This window comes from Anticarsia gemmatalis, chromosome 26 (assembly GCF_050436995.1).
Source record: "Anticarsia gemmatalis isolate Benzon Research Colony breed Stoneville strain chromosome 26, ilAntGemm2 primary, whole genome shotgun sequence".
NCBI classification, from domain to species: domain Eukaryota; kingdom Metazoa; phylum Arthropoda; class Insecta; order Lepidoptera; family Erebidae; genus Anticarsia; species Anticarsia gemmatalis.
In genome coordinates, this window is record NC_134770.1 from 3041439 (window position 1) to 3061212 (window position 19774).

Here is a 19774-nt window from a genome sequence, read left to right on the forward strand (position 1 = left end):
ATGTATGTTCATAAATACGGCGTGTAATGTACGGGGTAATGTAATTTCTTATGTTTATTATCTGTAATAACCGTATTTCTTATTTTTGCACTGCATGTTTAAAGGAGAAAAATAAATGGGTTGAAAAATACGACGATACGCGAAAGAACGACGTGCGATTTCATTTTTTTTTGTCTTGGCAGGGGCAAACCCGTCCAAACGCTTTATGTTTTGTTTTGACTAGAAAAGGCCTTAGTTCAGGTTTAAACTCTTCCGAATAAGTATCGGTTAAGTTTGAATTTTGAATTTTTTGCCTACACATGAACTGACATTTTATCCATTTGATTGGATATCCAACACTTATCCTTAACTTATTTAGCCGTGAATTTGGCCCATATATAAGTTATTTGGGCCAATACTGATATAATTAGTAAAAGACTTACGTAATATGCAGTTTTGTTAGAGAATCTCAATACTGCTTCGGAATTTTATAACCTTTGCACATTGGATTAAAATTTCGACGCATTGCGAACCTCCTCCCTTCTTTTAAATTCAGTTAAAAATACATTTTTACTTCGGAAACCAAAACCCAAACATTCGTTGCAACGTCAATTTTACTTAACGAAAGTCCACTGGCCAAATTTTATTCTCAAATAGAGGCTTACCACTGTTCCAATTATAGCCCAAAAATAAAGTTCTTAAATAGGTCAACTCTTTAACAAACGTCCACACATGGAACATTTGACGTAGCTCTTTTTACTTCAAAGCTTCAACCTAAAATAACCCTTCTTTAATCACGTTAGCATTGGGAATAAAAGATTTTGTGATCTTCTAAAGAGGTTTATTTCAGAAACAGATTTTAAGATGATTTTTCTAAAAAATAAAATAAATAAGCTTGAGGTTTTGTTTGTAAATACGGTTTTAAAATATTATTTAAAAATTTACTTAATATGGCGATACATGCAAAATAAGGCATACAGCCAGGATCACCACGAAAATAAATAAAAAAAATTTCAAAATATTTTTGGCACTCAAATATTATAATAAAATATTAAGATATATTTTACAGTATATAGCAGATATTAAAATAGACTGCCAAAAATTATATATTTGGCATCGTGAATTTAATATTTTGTCAGAAAGTTTGGCAGTTTCTCTTGAAAAGTAAGTCAATTCAAATCATAAACTGACTGCAAGGCGAACGTCGTTTTCCAAAACGGAAGAGGTACTATAGATACTATAGACATACATACTGATGACATAGATACTTAAGATACTATAGAGGATATTGGGCATGCATGCAACATTTTAAAACGTTACATTTCAGTTAACTGCAGTCGATTCTTCGACTTCAAAGCGAAAAAAAAATCGCATTACAGCCAACAAATGTCTTACTGAAAACTTTCAAAACGCTACACTTCCATAGAATTTCAGCCGGGAGTGTTAAAAATAAACTTTTTAAGTGCAGTTGTCGTACAGACAATGAGGTTAATGCACCAATTACCGTCCACTACTAATTATAGAAACTTTTCATTGGAGCGTTAAATTTTTTAATAGTTTCCCTCTGTCGAACTAATTGTTCTATGCCGGGAGAATAGTAACTGTGAGTGTTTAAATTGAATCTTTTTCAATTATATTCGAGCTTTTTGTAGTTATCATTGGACTCAAATGGACTAGAATATAAATGGAGAATGCTCGGATAGTCGAATACAGTGTTTTTTATTTAAATAATATGTAAATTGCTGATACAGATGTTGTATATTATGAGGAAATAAAATAAATGTCCATGTAAATCAAATTTTGAAATGGCTGAATGTCGCTTGCTAATTAATGTTGAAATTTTTTTTATTAATTCCCTGTGAGATAAATACTCGTAATTACAGTAATTTATAACACAAGGTAAAGTAGAGAAGGCCTATTACCACTGTACATAAAGTTAAAATAAATAAATTACTACTTTTAAACTAGAATTAGTACTAAAAACTTAAGTAACTAATAAAAGAAACGTCAAAAAATCTTCCCCTATAAAATATCACCCCGATATTTCAAGCAGGAACATATAAAAATGGTTAAAGTTAACTGAAAATTGTGAATTCAATTAAAACTTTTGATCCGAACTATAGAGGAACTATATAAGTTTAATCAAAGTTGTGCTAAAGTTCAGTTTCCCTATAAAAATACTTTACGCACGTGAATGAATAGTTTGAAGAAGATTTTCTTGTGTGTTACTTTGCTAATGGAAAGTTGGAGCTTTAAGTTCTAAGGTCAAGTGCGCTGTGGACATTTGGGACGTTTCCTGAAGTCCTTCTCCTTTTCTTTGGTGTATTTAAATTCATGTTGAAATTGGTTATTCGTGGCGGTAATTTAAGGGTCATATTTTGTAGTATTTAGTCAAAGAAATTGGTTACTGGTGACGGTAGAATAAGGCATAACAATGGTGATACAAAACTAGTTAAGCAACTTGGTGATTAGAATGAGTTGTCTAGAAGATTAAGGTGTCGTAGACAATGTCCCTTTTTTAAAGAGAGATTTAAATAAACTCTTGTTAGCTTTTTCGTTTCACATCATTTTATACACATTCACATACATAAAATCACGCAATTTTAGGATAAGCAAAGAATATTCTAGAATATTCTAGAAGACACTAATAATGATAACTTAACCCACAGTTAGACACTCGTTCTATCAAGATAGAAACATATGTATACTTTAAGCTATCAATAAATAAAACTGAAAATGATAAAATCTGACACTTCTTGTATTTTGTCGACACCCAAGTCAATACAACTCATTCGCCGAATAAACTTCATACAGTATACAAACACGAAATTTACAATGTTTCGGAAATTAAGCCACCGGTGTCAAGTCAAATATTTGAAGTGAAGAACAAACTCCACATGAATAAATATAAAGTTTCATACCTAACATCTTGCGTGGAAATTTAATTAGTACTTCAGACTTCTTGGTAATCAAAGAAAGTTCATGCTAAGGTTAAGTCCTCATTGAAGGAGGCATGTGCTTATTTGAAAAGTAAATTAAAAATATATTAAAAAGACAACTCCATTGATTTTGATTTTGTTTCAGGTGCGTGGTATCACCTTAATCATTGCGCGCCGGAAGCCGTCGCAAAGAAGATATCGTCGCCGAAATATCTCAACATTTGAATACTCCCTAATACAACATTTATGTAATCCCTATTATACCTATTATCTACCATGCGGCAACGTGATCGATACGCAATAATGATGAATATATCTTGCTTAAAGGCGTGGCGTTTGGACTTTGCACTGCTCTGACTGTTGAAAGAACAATCTGTGATGCAAGATTGCAATGTTATACACATTGAACCTTGAAAATCCGCAGTTTAGTCGCATTTTCTTAAAAAACATCACAATTTTTACTGAGTCATTTCAGTTTCAACACAAAAAAATTACGCGTAAAAGCTATGCATTTTGATTTTAGCAACTTTTCTTGCATTTCTTCTTCTGCGATAGTGTGTCATAAGCTTAATTCCAATCGTACTAAGTTTTAGTTCGAAGAGACTTCACTTGTCATAAGTGCTTAGTTAACTTTTGTCTTCAGGAAATTAAAGAAAGTTTTCACTTCCTTTATAGAAGGGAATAAAGAAACTAAAAAACTTAGCTATCTTCGTAATTTCTTAAGGTGAAGAAAATTGAAGAGGATAGTCGTTTAAGTAGTCATTTAAATTAATTTAAACCTATTATAGTGCCACTCTGAACATAGACCTTCGCCCGTGAAGCGAGAGGGGTGAGACTCGAGTCTAACACGCTGATTCAGTGTGAGTTATGAACGAAGCACTTAAAGAACACGCTTTTAGCAATAAAAGCGTGTTCTTTACGTGCTGTAGAATCATTATTGTAAAAATATTATTTTTAATTAGTATAAAAAAGCACAAAAACGGTCTCGAGTTCAGTAAATAAAGAAAATATTAATTTTAATTGCAGCTGTTTCCAAGAGAAGCAAAACGAACGTTCAGTTAATTGAATTTAAAAGTAAAACATAAAACAATATCTATACTGCCTTTTGATACCGCGAATTTAATATAAAAATATTTGGCTTCACACAATTCCACAATCAATTCCCATAAATCACTATAGCTTTAAAAAAGAACATAAATTCCGTATCCAAACGAAACGAAAATAATATATTTAAAAAACCGGACCGCTAACGAAGCTTTATATTGTTCTAAAAACTGCCTGTGTGCGGTTTGCAACGTCACAGATAGACAGACAGATGAACGGACATTTCTATTGGCAACTATTGCAGCGTTGTCGGAAATTCTACCGAAAAAGATAAAAAAACGTTTATTCTGAAAATTTATTGTGTCGAAACAGCCGTGAATTGGCATCGCTACCCTATAACTCCTAGTATTCATACAATGCAAAAATGTCCAAATGGAGTGAAAATGTTAAGGCCGCGATGCCTTTTTGTTTCTCGACGTCACAATACACCATCAGATGAATCTATTATCTACAACAAGCTTCAAATTATTTAAAATGTAATCGAAATCTGTTCAGCAGTTTAACCGTAACAGGGTAACGTACAGACAGTTTTTTTATTTGTATCCCTCTCTTTCTGGGTATTCGTTCCATGTAGAGGTGGGGTCAGCCTTCCTTATACTTTGCATCCACCTCGCCTTATTCTTTTCTTTTGTATGGATTGTTCCTTGCATTAACCGTAAAATAAAACATTATAACGAATTCGCCTTTAACTTTTGAAATAGTAAAAATAAAAGTGTATGTATAAAAGTCAAGTATATTTTCAACAAAACAGAATTCCCGATCACTTGGCAAGGAAAGCTCGTAGCAACTTAATCTGAACATCAGCCCACAATGACCCACTTACTGATGCTTAGCTAGGCAACCGTATAAGGAAACCTCTAAGGAGCATTTCGAGGTTTGCAAAAACAAAACCGAAAAGCTAAGAAAACTGTCTTAAGAGCAACTACTTAGGTACAAATAGAAAATATAAGAACATTTTGAACTAAAGAGTACATTTCGCTCACTTCAGTTATCTAAATGGATATAATATGTGTATAGTTGCAATTTGAAAAGTAAGTTTTAAGCTCACACACACATACGGGTATGCAGAGACCAAAGAACACCACTTGATCCCTACAAACTTCTTTTGTTCTATACAGGACAGTAAATAGCACATGGAAAAAAAACTGTTACCTATTATTCTTGCAATTGCTATCAAATTAATTGTTGTAAAATAACTCATAAAATGTCATATTGTCATATGATTTCATTCTTTTTATTTTAAAATGTGCTTTTGAGAATGTGACTGCACATAATTAATATTTACGACGATAACATTTTTGAAAAGCACAGTAGGCTAGCAAACAAAATTAAGAACTTCCTCTATTTTTTTTCATACACGCACATGGAGTATGAGTTATCGGAGAAAAATTATTCATATTTGTCGTACTATAATTCAAACGACAATTCATAACGAAAGGACCTGAGGTAGAAGACATTACGAAATTCTGCCGAATTTTCTTTTTTCCTCGAATCAGAACAGGTTGTATTGATATATTTCTGTTGACCCATCGATCAAATCCCACACAAACGGCGACAGATTTACTTTACCTATTCATAATATTTACGTCCATTAAATTATTTGCACTCAATAAACACCAACCATATTTCCATTTAAATTGAGTTCGGGAATTCCCAATTACTCAATATTTTATGCATAAACACATCTATTAAAGTTTTATAATTGAGAGTGATCAGATTCTGTAAAGTTTTGTTTTCGTGTTGTCACAATCAAGTTCAATGGATAAATCTGACGTTCTGAAACGCCCCCTAGCGGGTGAAGGATTAGAACTATTAACAAACTAATTTTACAACTTACTTATAGGCTCAATGTTAGAAACTATTTGAGAAACCTAACATAGATTATTATACTCGTTAGTAGGTTTTTAAAATATTTTGGATAAAATAAAAAAAGCATGTGTCTTAACTTTGTGTCAACTTGGTTCAAATCAGCGAATGCAAAAATGCTAGAATTGAAATATGAAGCCTAACATTAGTAACGTATACCAAAAAAATCAAAACGTTGATATATAAGTTTGGTCTCTGCCTACCCTATATACTATACTATAAATCACGCATTTTCCCCTGATTTTATAAGTATAGTAAGATGCTTTTTTCTCATAACAAAAAAAAAACCTGAACAAAATTAATACTTAAAAATCAGAACCAAACTAAAAGAATAACTTTTCTCATCCAACTTCTAATAAGATGCAATTTTTCAAAACTTATATGATTTACAACTGTTATTCAACTAGACAAAAGTTGTCACAAAACTTATACTTGAATGTATGGAAGCCGAGGGAGCAATGACCTAGGTTCTTGAAAAATCGGTCAGCCGACTTGACCTGACTTCATAGGCGATATAGTGTTAGTCATGTCTACGAATAAATGGTACAGCTTTGCAGCTGAGCTTGATATTTTGATCTTGGGAAATAGAAATCGGAAAACGATTCGGTTTGTTTCTTAGAAAGTTTGAAAATTATAAAAATGTAGAGCGAGATGGATGTGTTTTGTGTGTTATAATATTTTTTTTTGTTTTTAATTACCAGTGAAAGTATTGAGACTTTTATAATAATTTCAAATGGGTTATTAATGATCTGACTTAGGATACGAAGCAGACAAATTTATGTCTAACCTCTGGCAAAAAATAAATACAATAATCTATATGAGGTATCGTGTCCATAACACAGGTAATTGATTTGTGGAGGTCCGATCACCAGTCTATCCATGTAAAATAGAGACTGGAAGCCGTCTCCAAAATAGCCAGAATAAAGGCTATGCTGATGGTGTGACAACATTTATCAAATAAGACATTTTAAAGAAATGATATTGTTAAATGTTAGTCATCACAAATTACAATGCAGTAGTATTACTTGCAGTGTAATACGAACATAGTTCGTAAAGAAAAAATATTTTTAGAGTATTTTCATATTACTACATAAGAATCGATTTTAAATGCTCTCAACTTAACTCTCCCATAAATACATCCATTTCAACACAAGATAAATCAGTCATCTCAAAAAGAAATAAAACAAAGCTACTTCGAAAACATCAACGAAAATACCGATTCAATTTAATTCAATTGCTAAGCAAAGATAAAAAGAACTTTCCGATTCTTTGTATCGATAAATTAATAGCCTTCGCCCGTCCTTTTATAAAGACGTCTGAAAAAAAAAACTTATTTTAGACTCGAAATTTTGTGTCAATAAGCACTTTTTAAAGACCGACACGACAAAAGGAAAGCAAAGATTAATTGTGAAAATTACGAAATTTTACACTATGACAATATTACAAAAGACACTATGGCAAAAAAGAACAAATATTATGTAACTAACTTAAATAACTTCCACATTATAAAAATATAGAAACACATGATTAAAGTATCAGAATAAATTATATTATTAATGAATTCACACGCCTGTAACCTGTAACCTGCAATTTGGTAGGTGAATTTTGCAAGTGAAGCGGACCTAGCACTATTCATCGGCTAAACGCTTACTAAAAAACAAGTACCTAACAATATTTTTTTTTACTTCAATTTAAGTCATTTCAAATTACCGCACAGACCACATTGACAAGAATATCGAAATCGTGTCGCATCATAAATCGTGTCGTGCACTATAAAGTCAAGTTTACCAACACTGGTCGTTTCGTAATGCTGAAACATAATTATTTTGTGAAAAACGTCGAATCAATTTAGTATTCAATTTTTATAATTCCAATCGTTCGTTCAAAATACATTTTGTAATATTTATAAGCTTTTTATTAGTTCCGGTCCGGTTGCTTTTCTATTTAGACTTAACTTATTTTAATAAGATATTTATTTTTTTGCAGATTGAAACTCAATTAGTTTAGTATTTTAACCGTGAAAGCGTAACGGAAGGGTTACTTTGTTATTTTGGAGAAACATTAAACACTGATTGTCTAAATATATATTTACTACAACACATAGTTTGCACAAACTATACGCCCAATCGAAATCCGTCCTTATTTTAATATCGTGCGTAAAACAAACCAACAGCCGGAAACGATATCATGGAAATAATTTCAATAATATTAATATATACATACATACATACATACATACATACATAGGTCGTTATAACAGTGTAATTATAGCATACAAAATTGGCTATTATATGTGATTCTGGTATTGTAATTCGGGGTATCGCAAATTGCAATATACCTATTTAGAAATATAATATACAGGAACATATATGAAATAAATATACATTGAGATTAAATGCAATTCGAAGCACGTTATTATAACCTAAATTTGGGAAGAAAAAAAATCGTACAGATTTGAAAGAATTGAATTGAATTTTAGATTGTAAAGAAAGAAGATAAAAGAAAAGAAGAATGTTAAAAATAAGTCATTACTGTAATTTTGTCGAGTCTTAGGAATTTGAGTTCACCACGCTGGCCTAGAGTTCAAGTCGCCCGGAAGACCTTTGATACGGCTAAACGACTGTTATGTTTACTGCCAACAACCGGGACCGACTGATACTCTTTAAAGCACGGAGACGCTCAGCTCAAGTACTATACGGTCACCCATCTATGTACCTAATATTCGCGCTAATGATTGTACGTATAGCTTACCTAGTTTCTGCGCTAGTTTTTCACATAATCATATTTTTCTACAATCGAAATATAATTCAAAATATACTCCCTTAAATGTCTGTCTTCTCCTATATACACACTAGTACTTATATCCCAAAACAACAAAACAAAACAGAGTTCATCTCTTAAAAACCTTTTAATCCTCAGCGTCACATCATTTAGGGTCTTTCCGGGGGAAACCAGAGGAAATTACAATGCGCCTCATCATCCTTGTCTTTATCCTATCTTTAAATAAGATGTGTTATGTTCGTTCTGCTGATCTCTTTTAAATGTTGCAGTACAGTCGTTAGGAGTTTGATTACTGGAATTATTTTGCTTTAATGACATCCAGGTGATTTTGTTGGACTATTTTTGGGAATGAAGCAGTCAAAAGCTTCAGATAAAAACATAAAAATTACGTTAATTTGGTTATCATTTGTTAACTTGCCTAAAAATATGTAGCTGAGTAACAGTATTTCACATGAAACGACTGTCTATTGGATCTCCGCAGCCTAGTTATAACACGATACCCCTCTGGTTTGGCTGGTCATCAGATAAAAATAACAAAAGTAAAATAAAACGAATATAAAAAGTACTAAACCCAAAACAATGATTCCTTGAGTAGATAGGTATATGTTTTCGGAAAGTACCTTTGGAAGTTTCAAAGGTTTAGACCCATAACAGTTCTCATACAGCAACCTTACTATTGCGTGACACGACTCTATACATTCATCACAATGAATTTAAATACAAAGCCTTCCCAAAATAAACTACAAATGTCTTCACTAATCTACACAGGAAATAAAAATGAAGACTTGTCTGTCTGTAATTTCTTAAACTACAATATAATATAATAGATAGTAATATACGTGAATTTATGCTAATGGCAACTAGTCACCGATTTCGTGAAACTTTTTTAGTATTGAACTATCATAACTATGTGATGTTTTATGCACCGATAAAATCAGGCTTTGATATTACAAAAAAAAAACAATAAATATTGAGATTTTGTAGGAAATTTACATTTCTTTCTTCTACCAACCCCCATAGATACATGGCGTGTTTTTATGTACGTATATCACAAGCAATATCTCTACGCGAGTGAAGTCGCAAACAAAACATAGTAAATATATACTTTGCAAAGTCACGAGTGAAATATTAATCATGAAACGTTGAATGGGAAGAGGCTTACTATTTTAAGTTAGGATAACAGTAAACCCGTTTGATGGACACGCTTGTAATTACTGAAAATTACGTCATGAGTGGATATTTTGAGGAGATGAGGAACAGTTTCAACGGTCCAGAGAGTGGAGATAAGACTACTGGTGACGGGACCAGCGGGCTTATCACGTATCTCAGTTGACAACTAGTGTAAGTCAAAATTGATGGCCACTATTCATCACTACATAAGGAAGAAAACAAAGTACAGAATAGTGGTTTTCAAGTAGTTGTCAACTGAGATACGTGATAGGCCCCAAGGTCTACTATGGTTTGTGAAAACGACTATATTATTATGTTTACAATAGATGACCCGAAGAAAACTATTTTGTGAAATACATTGTTTTGAATATGATTTGAGCACACTTTACAAATAGATTACAGAATAATACTAGTAAGTAAAATATACCGACTGTGTAAAAAATAGCAACGCTAATAAATTAACTAAATAATAACAAAAAGACATATCCAAGTAAAAATACAACACAACTTCAGCGCTTAAGCATTCGCAATAAACCCAATAACCCATGCGCCATTAACAAACATACATAGCAGCCATATTAATAAAACAACTACATTATTTGTTTGTTCCACTTAGAAGAACAATCTCTTATTATGAGAGTAAACAAAATTAGGAAGAAAAAATACATATATATTCATAACTTGGTTGAGTTAATCCGTCCCGTTTTAGTCCGAGAGGTCAACGTAATTTAATAATTCAATTTCTGGAAGCCCGGCGATGACGGAAACGGCCGAAGATTGCCGAAGGTCCACGAGCGTCGACGTGAAGGATTACTTGAGGTGGAAAAGGGAAAATGAATTTGAATTTTCAGACATTGTTATGTATGCTTGTAGGTTTTATTGTTGGGTAAAAGAATAGCGAGGTGAAGGATGTTTTGATAAGAACTGTTTTAGATGGGTTTTATTTGATTATACATACATACATAAGGGTAGACAAAGACCAGAGAATTACGTATATTTAATTGCACCATTAATCGACCGTCTACCGAAGAAAAATGCGAAATAGCCCTGATGCAATCAAATCAAGGCATTGCTTGTTACGATTCCTAACTGGTCAAGCATTTTCAAAAATGGATTGAGGAGTCAGGAGGCTTTAGTTACATGGGTGACTTTTACGTAAAATAAGTAAAGTCTAGTAGCAGCTCACTATTACTGATACTACAGATAAATGTAATTCGGTCAAAATAATGGTTTTGAACCACACAAACTTCCAAAATGTTTATTTTTATGTATGTATTTAATTAGCATTCTATCATTAAAAATAGCAACGCTAACGTTTACCAAGTAAATCAATAAAAAATACCACTCATAACATACTATCAATAACAAACCGCGATACATCAAACTAAGCTCAGAAATATTAGTCTGTGGTTACATCGCTTATTGCTGCGTATTTCATTCAACGGGAACATTTCAAACCGATACATTCATCAACAAATGCCATTAATACGAGACTAGGCCGTTACACTCGCTCTAACTATTACTGATTCAATAGAACTTTGGAGTTACGTGATTGATGTAACGTAAGTCGGATACCAATGTAGATCGGTAATAAAGTTCTTAGAAGATATTGATCTTAGTAAAATGTATTTTTTTTTATTTCATATACCCCATTACTTTCCCACTGCAAGGATCTCCTCCCAAACAAAGGGTTAGGCTTTTGAGTCGACCACACTGGCCAAGTCCGTGTTGAGAATTTCATGTCTTCAATAAATGTATTAAACAAATTTTGGGCATACAAGGTTTATCACGATGTTTTCCTTCACCGTTAGGGCAAGTGATAATTATTTCTATTACACTTCTTCCCTCGGCTATCACTGCTTTCATCAATATGCAATTACAATTTGTTATTTACTATTTATCTACTCGAACCAAATTATCCCCTAACAACGTAAGTCGAAGTCCACCCTTACTCAAAGTGCATTGACCTCCCGTTTGTTTTTTCCAATGCAAAGGAAATACTTGGCTATATGTTATTGAAACGAGCGATTTAACGATTTATAGCTTTCAACTGCCAACATCAGGCTGATCTTATTTCTTGATTGGCTCTGATTCTGCATTGAAGCCCTTTTATATTAAAAACTTTATTTGCTGTAAATAAGGTTATAAAAAAGACCTGGTTGTATTTATTGCCAGTTTCAACACTTTTGAATAAGTATCGGTTAAGGCGCTTAACACACTGCCCCGCACCACGCAGCGTACACAGCGTACGGAAAACACGCACAGTCTAACACACAGAAAATGCATCCACGCGCGTTCATGCGGATCACGCGCATACACGCGTGTTTCCATACAAACGGAGATACTTACAAGCAACGTTCGAACACGCATTCACGCGCTACGCTGCGTGGTGCGGGGCAGTGTGTTAATCGCCTAACTTATAATGTGGAATTTTGACGTCATATATCTGTGAAACTGGCCGTTATATGACTAATTAACTAAGCATCTACAAAATACAGTAATTTCTAGTATGAAATGAGGTTTGACCCCAGTCCCTTACATGCCCTAAAATCATTGATCCATGTCTTGAAGATTTATTGGCCTTTTTTTAAACCATTGCTTTATCTTATTTCAATGTTGTCTAAAATGTGTGTACAGGCAAATGTTCACTTTCACACTAGATGTGATGACCACACTAATGATCATAACTAATACACACATAGATAAAATCTAGCCTTTTTATAGAGGGCATAAACCATAGGACTTTTCAGGGTAAAATGCTGACTTTTTTCGGTTTAGGACTCAAACCTAAACCTGATACAATAATAATCATACCTACTACACCTCACGTGACAAATAGAGATCTCTTTCCATTACTGGTTCAACAAAAGACGGTCAGTAATAAAGGATCGGATCTTAAGCACCAATAAATCGAGAAGCCAATAGAGGCTTGTAAATTATGAACTGGTTTCAACTAGCTCTACAGAAGTTTTACTTCTTCTTCTTTTAAGAAATTTGACTTCGCTCTTATGGATTTTTAGTAAATGATTTCTGAAGTAAGTTTTTATAACTCACTTTTTCTTTTACTAAAGTTCTTACTAGGCTTCTTCTATTACAAGAAAAGAGTGGCCGTGATTTTCTCGCTAGCTCTTCTCATAAGGCTCTACCCCTTTTCCGAGCTAGTGGTAAATTCAGTAAAGTGTCAATATTTGACCCAAATGAATAAATGATTTGATTTTGATTTTTACAATATTCCTTATCTACAATGCTCAGTTAGAGTAACAGATATGTATTTTTTTCAGGAATTGTTTTAAGTTCGTTTACTGGGATCATAATGTTATTATTCGAAAGCCAGTGAAACTATACACGTAAGCAAAATAACGTAAATTTGGCCCACCCTTAGCACCTATTCGTAGGAACACTTTTTTTACGTAAAATATTAGCCACTAAACAGAGCATGGTAGAAAGTTCTTGTATCTCTCAGACATAATTATTTTACAAGGTTCTTAGTAAGACAAATTAAGTTTCAAAGTCAATAATCTCAATAAGGAAAACCTTTAAATTTCTCAATATAATTCAGTTGCCATCAAAAACATCAACACGTAATTGGGCGTTAACATGATTATGTCAAAATTCGTTCAGACACCGCCTTTACGTAATTAGGAAGGACCATGCGGGTTGAAAGCGGTTTAGGAAAATAAACCTTAGGTTTTAGTATTTAAGTTGAATTTAGCTTGAAAGTGCTGTTGTTCATTATTTATTTTATGGTGTAATGAGGGTGTCTATGGGTAATTTGTGGGGATAGGTTTAGTGAATTTAATTAAACACGTGACGCGGTTTAGTGGTCGTAAATTTTATATCAATATTTTGTGTTTATTTTCACAGTTGGTCTCTATGTTGTTATTAGTACACGTGACTTTGGTATGCAGGTACTTGCATACCAACAAGCATTGATTTATATCATCGCTAGATACTTACTAGTATTTACTACCCAAATTTATTCGTGTGAAAGTTTATATGGTGTTTCTGAAAATTGCAATTTACCTTTTTTATGAAGCCTAAAAGCAAACGCCTGAAAATAAATGCTAGCTTATTAAGTTGCAAAAGTTAGATTTTGGTTATTTAGGGGGTCCTTTCAATTGTACTTGATTTCTCATGAGATCTTGTAATCCACAGTAAAGCTCAGAAACGCTGGTTTTGACTGTCAATGCAATAATACCTTTTCTTTTTCCTTGAACTTAAAACAACAATCACAATTAGTACCTTCGTTTTAACGCATTATCAAACAAAAACCATTAACAAAAAACTTATAAAACCGCAGCTTATTACTACTGCATTAACAAATAGCTTTAAAAAAGCACAATAAAAACCTTCTATAGACTGCTAAAGCCAAAATCCTCTAACAAAAAATAAAGGTTTCACTTCTATTTAATAGGTAAACTACTGGTTTCATTGAAGCGTACGGATTGGACACGATTTAAGGCGTACACTGAACCACGGGTTTGGTCCGATGCCAATATAAATACTATGATTCTGTGGTACAGCATTTTTACTAAAATATTCCGAGCTGGATTTTAGAATTTATTTGAACCTACGATTTTTATTACATGGATCAGCTGTTTAAATGTATGAAGAATGGTTTTGGTCTGTAAATGAAATTAGTAGTAGTCTTCGATAATTTAATATCTTTAAGGTCATACACACATATTATTATGTACATTGTACTTACATAAAATCACGCTTTCTTACCATTCGAGTAGGCAGAGACCAGAGAACGCTACTTGTAACGATCCTTACAAACTATATTTGCTTCATTCACATCTATAGATCTTGTCATACAAGACCGCCGGTTACGAGTAGTATGTATAAGGTCACTGGAGTCTTCAATTTTTTTTTTCGTATGTTTAGAACCTATTGTCAAAGTTCATTAGTACAAGTAGTCACAAGTATCAAGGCGATTGACATGGCTTAACGACTGTTATCCTAACTGGAACCGTCATTTAACGTGCCCTCTGAGACACGGAGACGCTCAGTTCCAAAATATTTCTACATTCTATTGAACTATAAATTATAAATAAAGAAGGGACGCCAATTATACTACATTTTACGTAGATGGTAATGTCCGGAACCAGGGAATGTATTCTAGCGCCGACTGTAAGTTATGTTCTAGCAAATTAACGGAAGGAGCCTCTACTATAGGTACCTACTTATAAACGAAAACAAAACTGAAATCCACTCAATACAATCCAATTATAATAAGAAAGTAATCTTATTGCATTCTTAAATAACATTTACGAGTTACAGAATTAATAGGAAAATTCTAATCAACTAATACTCTCTAAGTGGCAATAGTAAATCGCGGAGTTTGGCGGACTACGGACTACGGAGTTCGGACTTAACTATTGTATTACTTGATTAATCCTATAAGATTAATGGTGGACGGTTTATTTATTCTATGTCGGATTTACGGACGGAAAGGGAAATGGTAATGCGGGGTGGCCATTGGTCTGGGAGCATTTGGAACAAATTTTTGTTGGACTGGATTTTTTCATTGCACGTTCATAGTTTAAGCTGTATTGATGAATTCTATATTAAGACAATTGATTTGTTGGTACGACGCCGTGTAAAAAGCTATTCTACGTTTTCGTGATCAAAGCTACAAATAACCGTTTCTTACAAAAAAAAAACGATCAAGTTTTTTTTTAACGATTGACGTCATTTTAATATGAGAAACAGATTTTCCACCAAACCATAGTTTTTTAATATCGCCATAATATTTATTTGTATGCCTAAATGTTATCGCCAACGCAATAACGTAGGTATTGTGTACGAGATACTACCCTTCATTAGATTTTGTATCTATCATCTAATAAGATGAATAACTCTTGATGAAACCGAGTAAACAAACATTCGAAAACTAGAGGTACAATATTAGAACTATCCTATAACAGTTGAAATAAAACAATCTAGTACTCACATGACTCTTCAATAAGGTTCTCCTGCTGGCTCTCAACGCAGTACTGCAGCAATATGCTGAACAGCACACCGGATATGACGTGGGACCTCGAGAACGGCATTGTCACAACACTACCGGTATTTATCGGTAACACACACTTTATTACACATCACTAGCACTTGACACTTTTTGATCATCCTTGATTTCTGTAACAATGAAAAAAAAATGGTGAGAAAGTGTTTGGTTTTCAGTAGAACAATAATATTTACTTCACAATATTTTCTTCGCTCTAATACACGTGTAAGCTGAAAATGCGTTTACTATTAAGTTTAATATTTGCCTTAATTTGTTTTTAAAACTAAATTTCGAATTGCTTTGATAAATAAAGAAATGAAGTAAAACAAACTTAATTTAATAACTTGGGGTTTAATTATCTTAAATTATAAAAATTGTAGACAACAAACACTAACAATTTAAAATAACCGTAACAACATCCAACATTAACACAATTAAAAAAACACACAAAAAAATCTGACCTACCGCTACCCCCGGTTTCTGAGGTACATGTAGCGGTATTTTGTTTATTATTTCATTTTGTAGTAGTTATTATTATTTTGAGGTTGATACTTTGGTCTTGTATCATTTGTGATAAAACAACATCTAACATTAACACAATAATTTAAACACAAAATAACTGACCTAGGCATTTAGACCTCCAGCTATATAGGTACAAAATTTTCACAACACAGTATAAACAAAACACAACACACAGCTTCGGTTAGCTCACGCGACTATCACGATACATCGCTGCATCGTGCGCAGACGCAACGCACGGGCGTTGCGGAGCGGAGATGACGCGCGAATGACGAGTAGACGGAGTTTACCCGCCCCCGATGTGTTTGGGATGTTAGTTGGTAACGTTTTTTGATTGATTTGGAATTATTTTGAGGTTGGTACTTTGGTTTTGTATGATTTGTGATACGAATGGTGATGTGATTGAGGTGAGGTGATTTTTTTGTATTTTTTTGCAGAATATCCTAGTATTATAAATATCACCGTAAGGTGTGACTAGTTACTACCTACAACTACCAGCAGTGGGATTAGCTGGCTATGGTAAAATCTACTAAAATTATCTTGGAAACGTTTAGCTAAGAAGAATACTATTTTATTTTTGTTTCATATGGAGGTTAACCCACAAAATCTAAAATAACAGTGAATAAGAAGGAAAAATTGTTTTAATCATGGCGAAAATATTTTCAAAGCATAAACCCCGGCAAAAAAATTTACTCTACCAAAAACGTGAGTAGCGATTACACGTATATTACAATTTACTTTACATCGCAATCTAAACATTATTCATATAAATATATCTCAACTAGCACCCTTTCAAAACATTTAATCAGAAACATTCAACAAAAATCATGCATAATTCAACTTTAAAATCACAGCTACTAACCACACTGAAAACAATTTCAAATATAAGAAATTCTTTCACAAAAACCTTGAAATATTTAGTTGTTTGCTCGGTTCTTTTACTCTAACATTTTGTTAAACATTTCATACGAATATGCATGAAAATGCTAGCGTTTCATGCGAGAGTTTTTATCAAAAACATGCATAAATTCCCCTCGTGTAGTAATCCGTTTCGTTTTTGAAATGCTTGTGGACTATTCGCATAGTTGATGACAAATTAGAGGCACAAATGTTTTATATTTGCAAATATTTTTAGTTAAGCTGAAGGTTTTAAATGAGGGGATTTTACATTGTTATTTGTGCTTGGAAAATGTGTAATATTGCTTTGATAAAAACTGTAATGATACTCGCCTTCATTGAACATAATAAAGTGGCTTTTATTAATTTATTTTAGCTTTATGTACAGTAGTCGTACATAGGCGGACTTAATACACCAAGTCATTCTCTATCAGTCAACTATTGGGTTAATTATAAAACTTTGTGGTAGGTGTTCTAAATGTGTAGGGCCGAAAAGGATGAGACAAGCAAGGACTGTATAAAATAACGTGCTGAGGGGGAGGCTTATACTCAACAGTGGGTGGAAACGGGCTGATTAGATAGATGGATAGGTGTTCTATAAGTAACATAATATATAAATAGATTATAGTCTGTCGGTTACCGACAAACTGATTTCACCAATTAATATTAGTCTGATTTAGGAATAAGGTTAAATGTTTACTTCATTAAGATTTAATTGACTGAAGTATGAGCACAATTATAAAAAATATCTGAAAAATCAAAATCGATGTTTTTGATATGAAAAGTAAGCACTGTCTTTTTTCTGATTATAATACAAAATAAACAGGATAAATTAAGACAAATATCAATATTTAAACTGCAATGTCTATCAAATCATAGTTTATTACTCATTCATCACAATTAATGTTGGCCCCCATTCCGTTTGCAGTGTAAGTGGGCAACACTTAGTGTGGGCAAAGGTCCAAACTTTCCACGGATGAATTAATCGTCTCATTCCACTAATGGACTATTTCGTGGACTCGGTTTAGTACAAGTTCTTTGGAAAGACAAGATTTTACGCAGAGAAAAATATGTCGGTTGATGTGTCGCAAATGCATTAAATGAATTAGAATTGTCACTTGTTTTGGTCAAGAATAAAAAGCTTATATGACCAAGAAGCTTTCCTAGTTCCATTCGTAAGTGGTTTTAAGTGTATTAGTTTCATATTTAAATAATGCTTGCCTTCATGTTGTTGGTTTATTTTTTTTCTAATAACTCTTATGTGATTTTCCTTAGTTTAAAGCTCTAATCTACTTAAACTGCGAGGCACAGCTGTTTCCATATTTAGGCTTAGGTTTATCATCATCATTCTAACAAAATAACGAAATGATAGATTTGTTTAAGTTTTTCTTGCAGCTGATTAATAAAATTTAATATTTGGTAACATAAATTGCTCCTTCACTTCATTATATATTTGTACTTTCAAATAAAAAAAAGTAAAATTAAATTGCATAATTATCCTGTAAATCCAGACTTAAACAAAAATAGCCCTCATTTGACTTGAAGTCGTTGTAAATGATTCGCAACAGCTATTTCGGTAGGCTTTCCCACAATTACCTTCTGGCAAACGTGCAATCTACCCATCGGTCCATAAAAACCTTTGATTGAAGCTTTAATAAGAGCAGCAAATTAAGCTGTCACTGTGACATGCTTGTGTTGTCGTTAATGACTATACATTCGACGCTGAAAAACTGAAACATACGGGCGACTTTTCTATTGCAGATTTGTTGTACTGAAAGTTGCTTGTAATGAAATTTATCTAGAGTTTTGACCAGTTACTAACACAATATTTTACCAAACCAGCTTATAATCGAATCGGCTAAGTCAACCCTTGGGATGAATTTTTTTTGTGCACTGAGAAGAAATGAAAAAATATAGAAATATAACTTGAGACATTTTCTTTCGCTTTTAACTCTCTAACTCTCCCTCATTCTAACATATTCCCAATTTTTGTATTTTTTGTTAATTATTAAATGATTAGCTTACCAAAACCCGTTTTAAATCCCAAAATCAAACCTTATTAGAGAAGATTATATAGAGGAACATATCGCAAAGGCCAGTCTCAAGTTGACTCCGACGAAACACAAAGCAAAGAATACATAATTTTAATTTCCATACTATGATATTAGAAGAAAATATGAAGGCAACAATAAGTTGCCAGTCTACACGATCACTTATTGGCTGTTTAAAAATTAACAAGCCCTTTGACAGTTCTCCAATGGTGTGTTTGTCAGGTGCGAGTGAGTGTTAATTTTAATTGGGTGGTCGGTTTCATTAAACAATGCCTGTTTGCTTTGTTGTGACATACATAGCTGAATTATCGTGTATGCAATTAATTAGGTTTGTTCTTGAGTTATTTGGGAGTAACGTATTTATACGTAAGTAGCAATACGGCTTTTAGGATACAAAGTCATCCGACTCAAGGCCTAACCTCTCCCTTATTCTCGGAGACTCTTGCCTAGCAATAAGG

At 33.0% G+C, this 19774-nt stretch overlaps 1 protein-coding gene across 3 annotated transcripts in view; it reads right to left on the bottom strand.

The window, feature by feature from the left end:
* The window catches only part of LOC142984269 (synaptogenesis protein syg-2-like), a 434810-nt gene that overhangs the window by 158237 nt on the left and 256799 nt on the right, over positions 1 to 19774 (bottom strand). For 2 of the 3 annotated variants that reach the window (XM_076131746.1, XM_076131747.1), the window contains one exon: positions 15796 to 15980. In XM_076131746.1, coding sequence (XP_075987861.1) covers positions 15796 to 15895 — 100 coding nt within the window. In that variant the 5' untranslated portion in view covers positions 15896 to 15980. Of the gene's footprint in view, positions 1 to 15795; positions 15981 to 16473; positions 16620 to 19774 lie in introns of those variants that run through there. The other variant, XM_076131748.1, reaches the window with a different exon arrangement.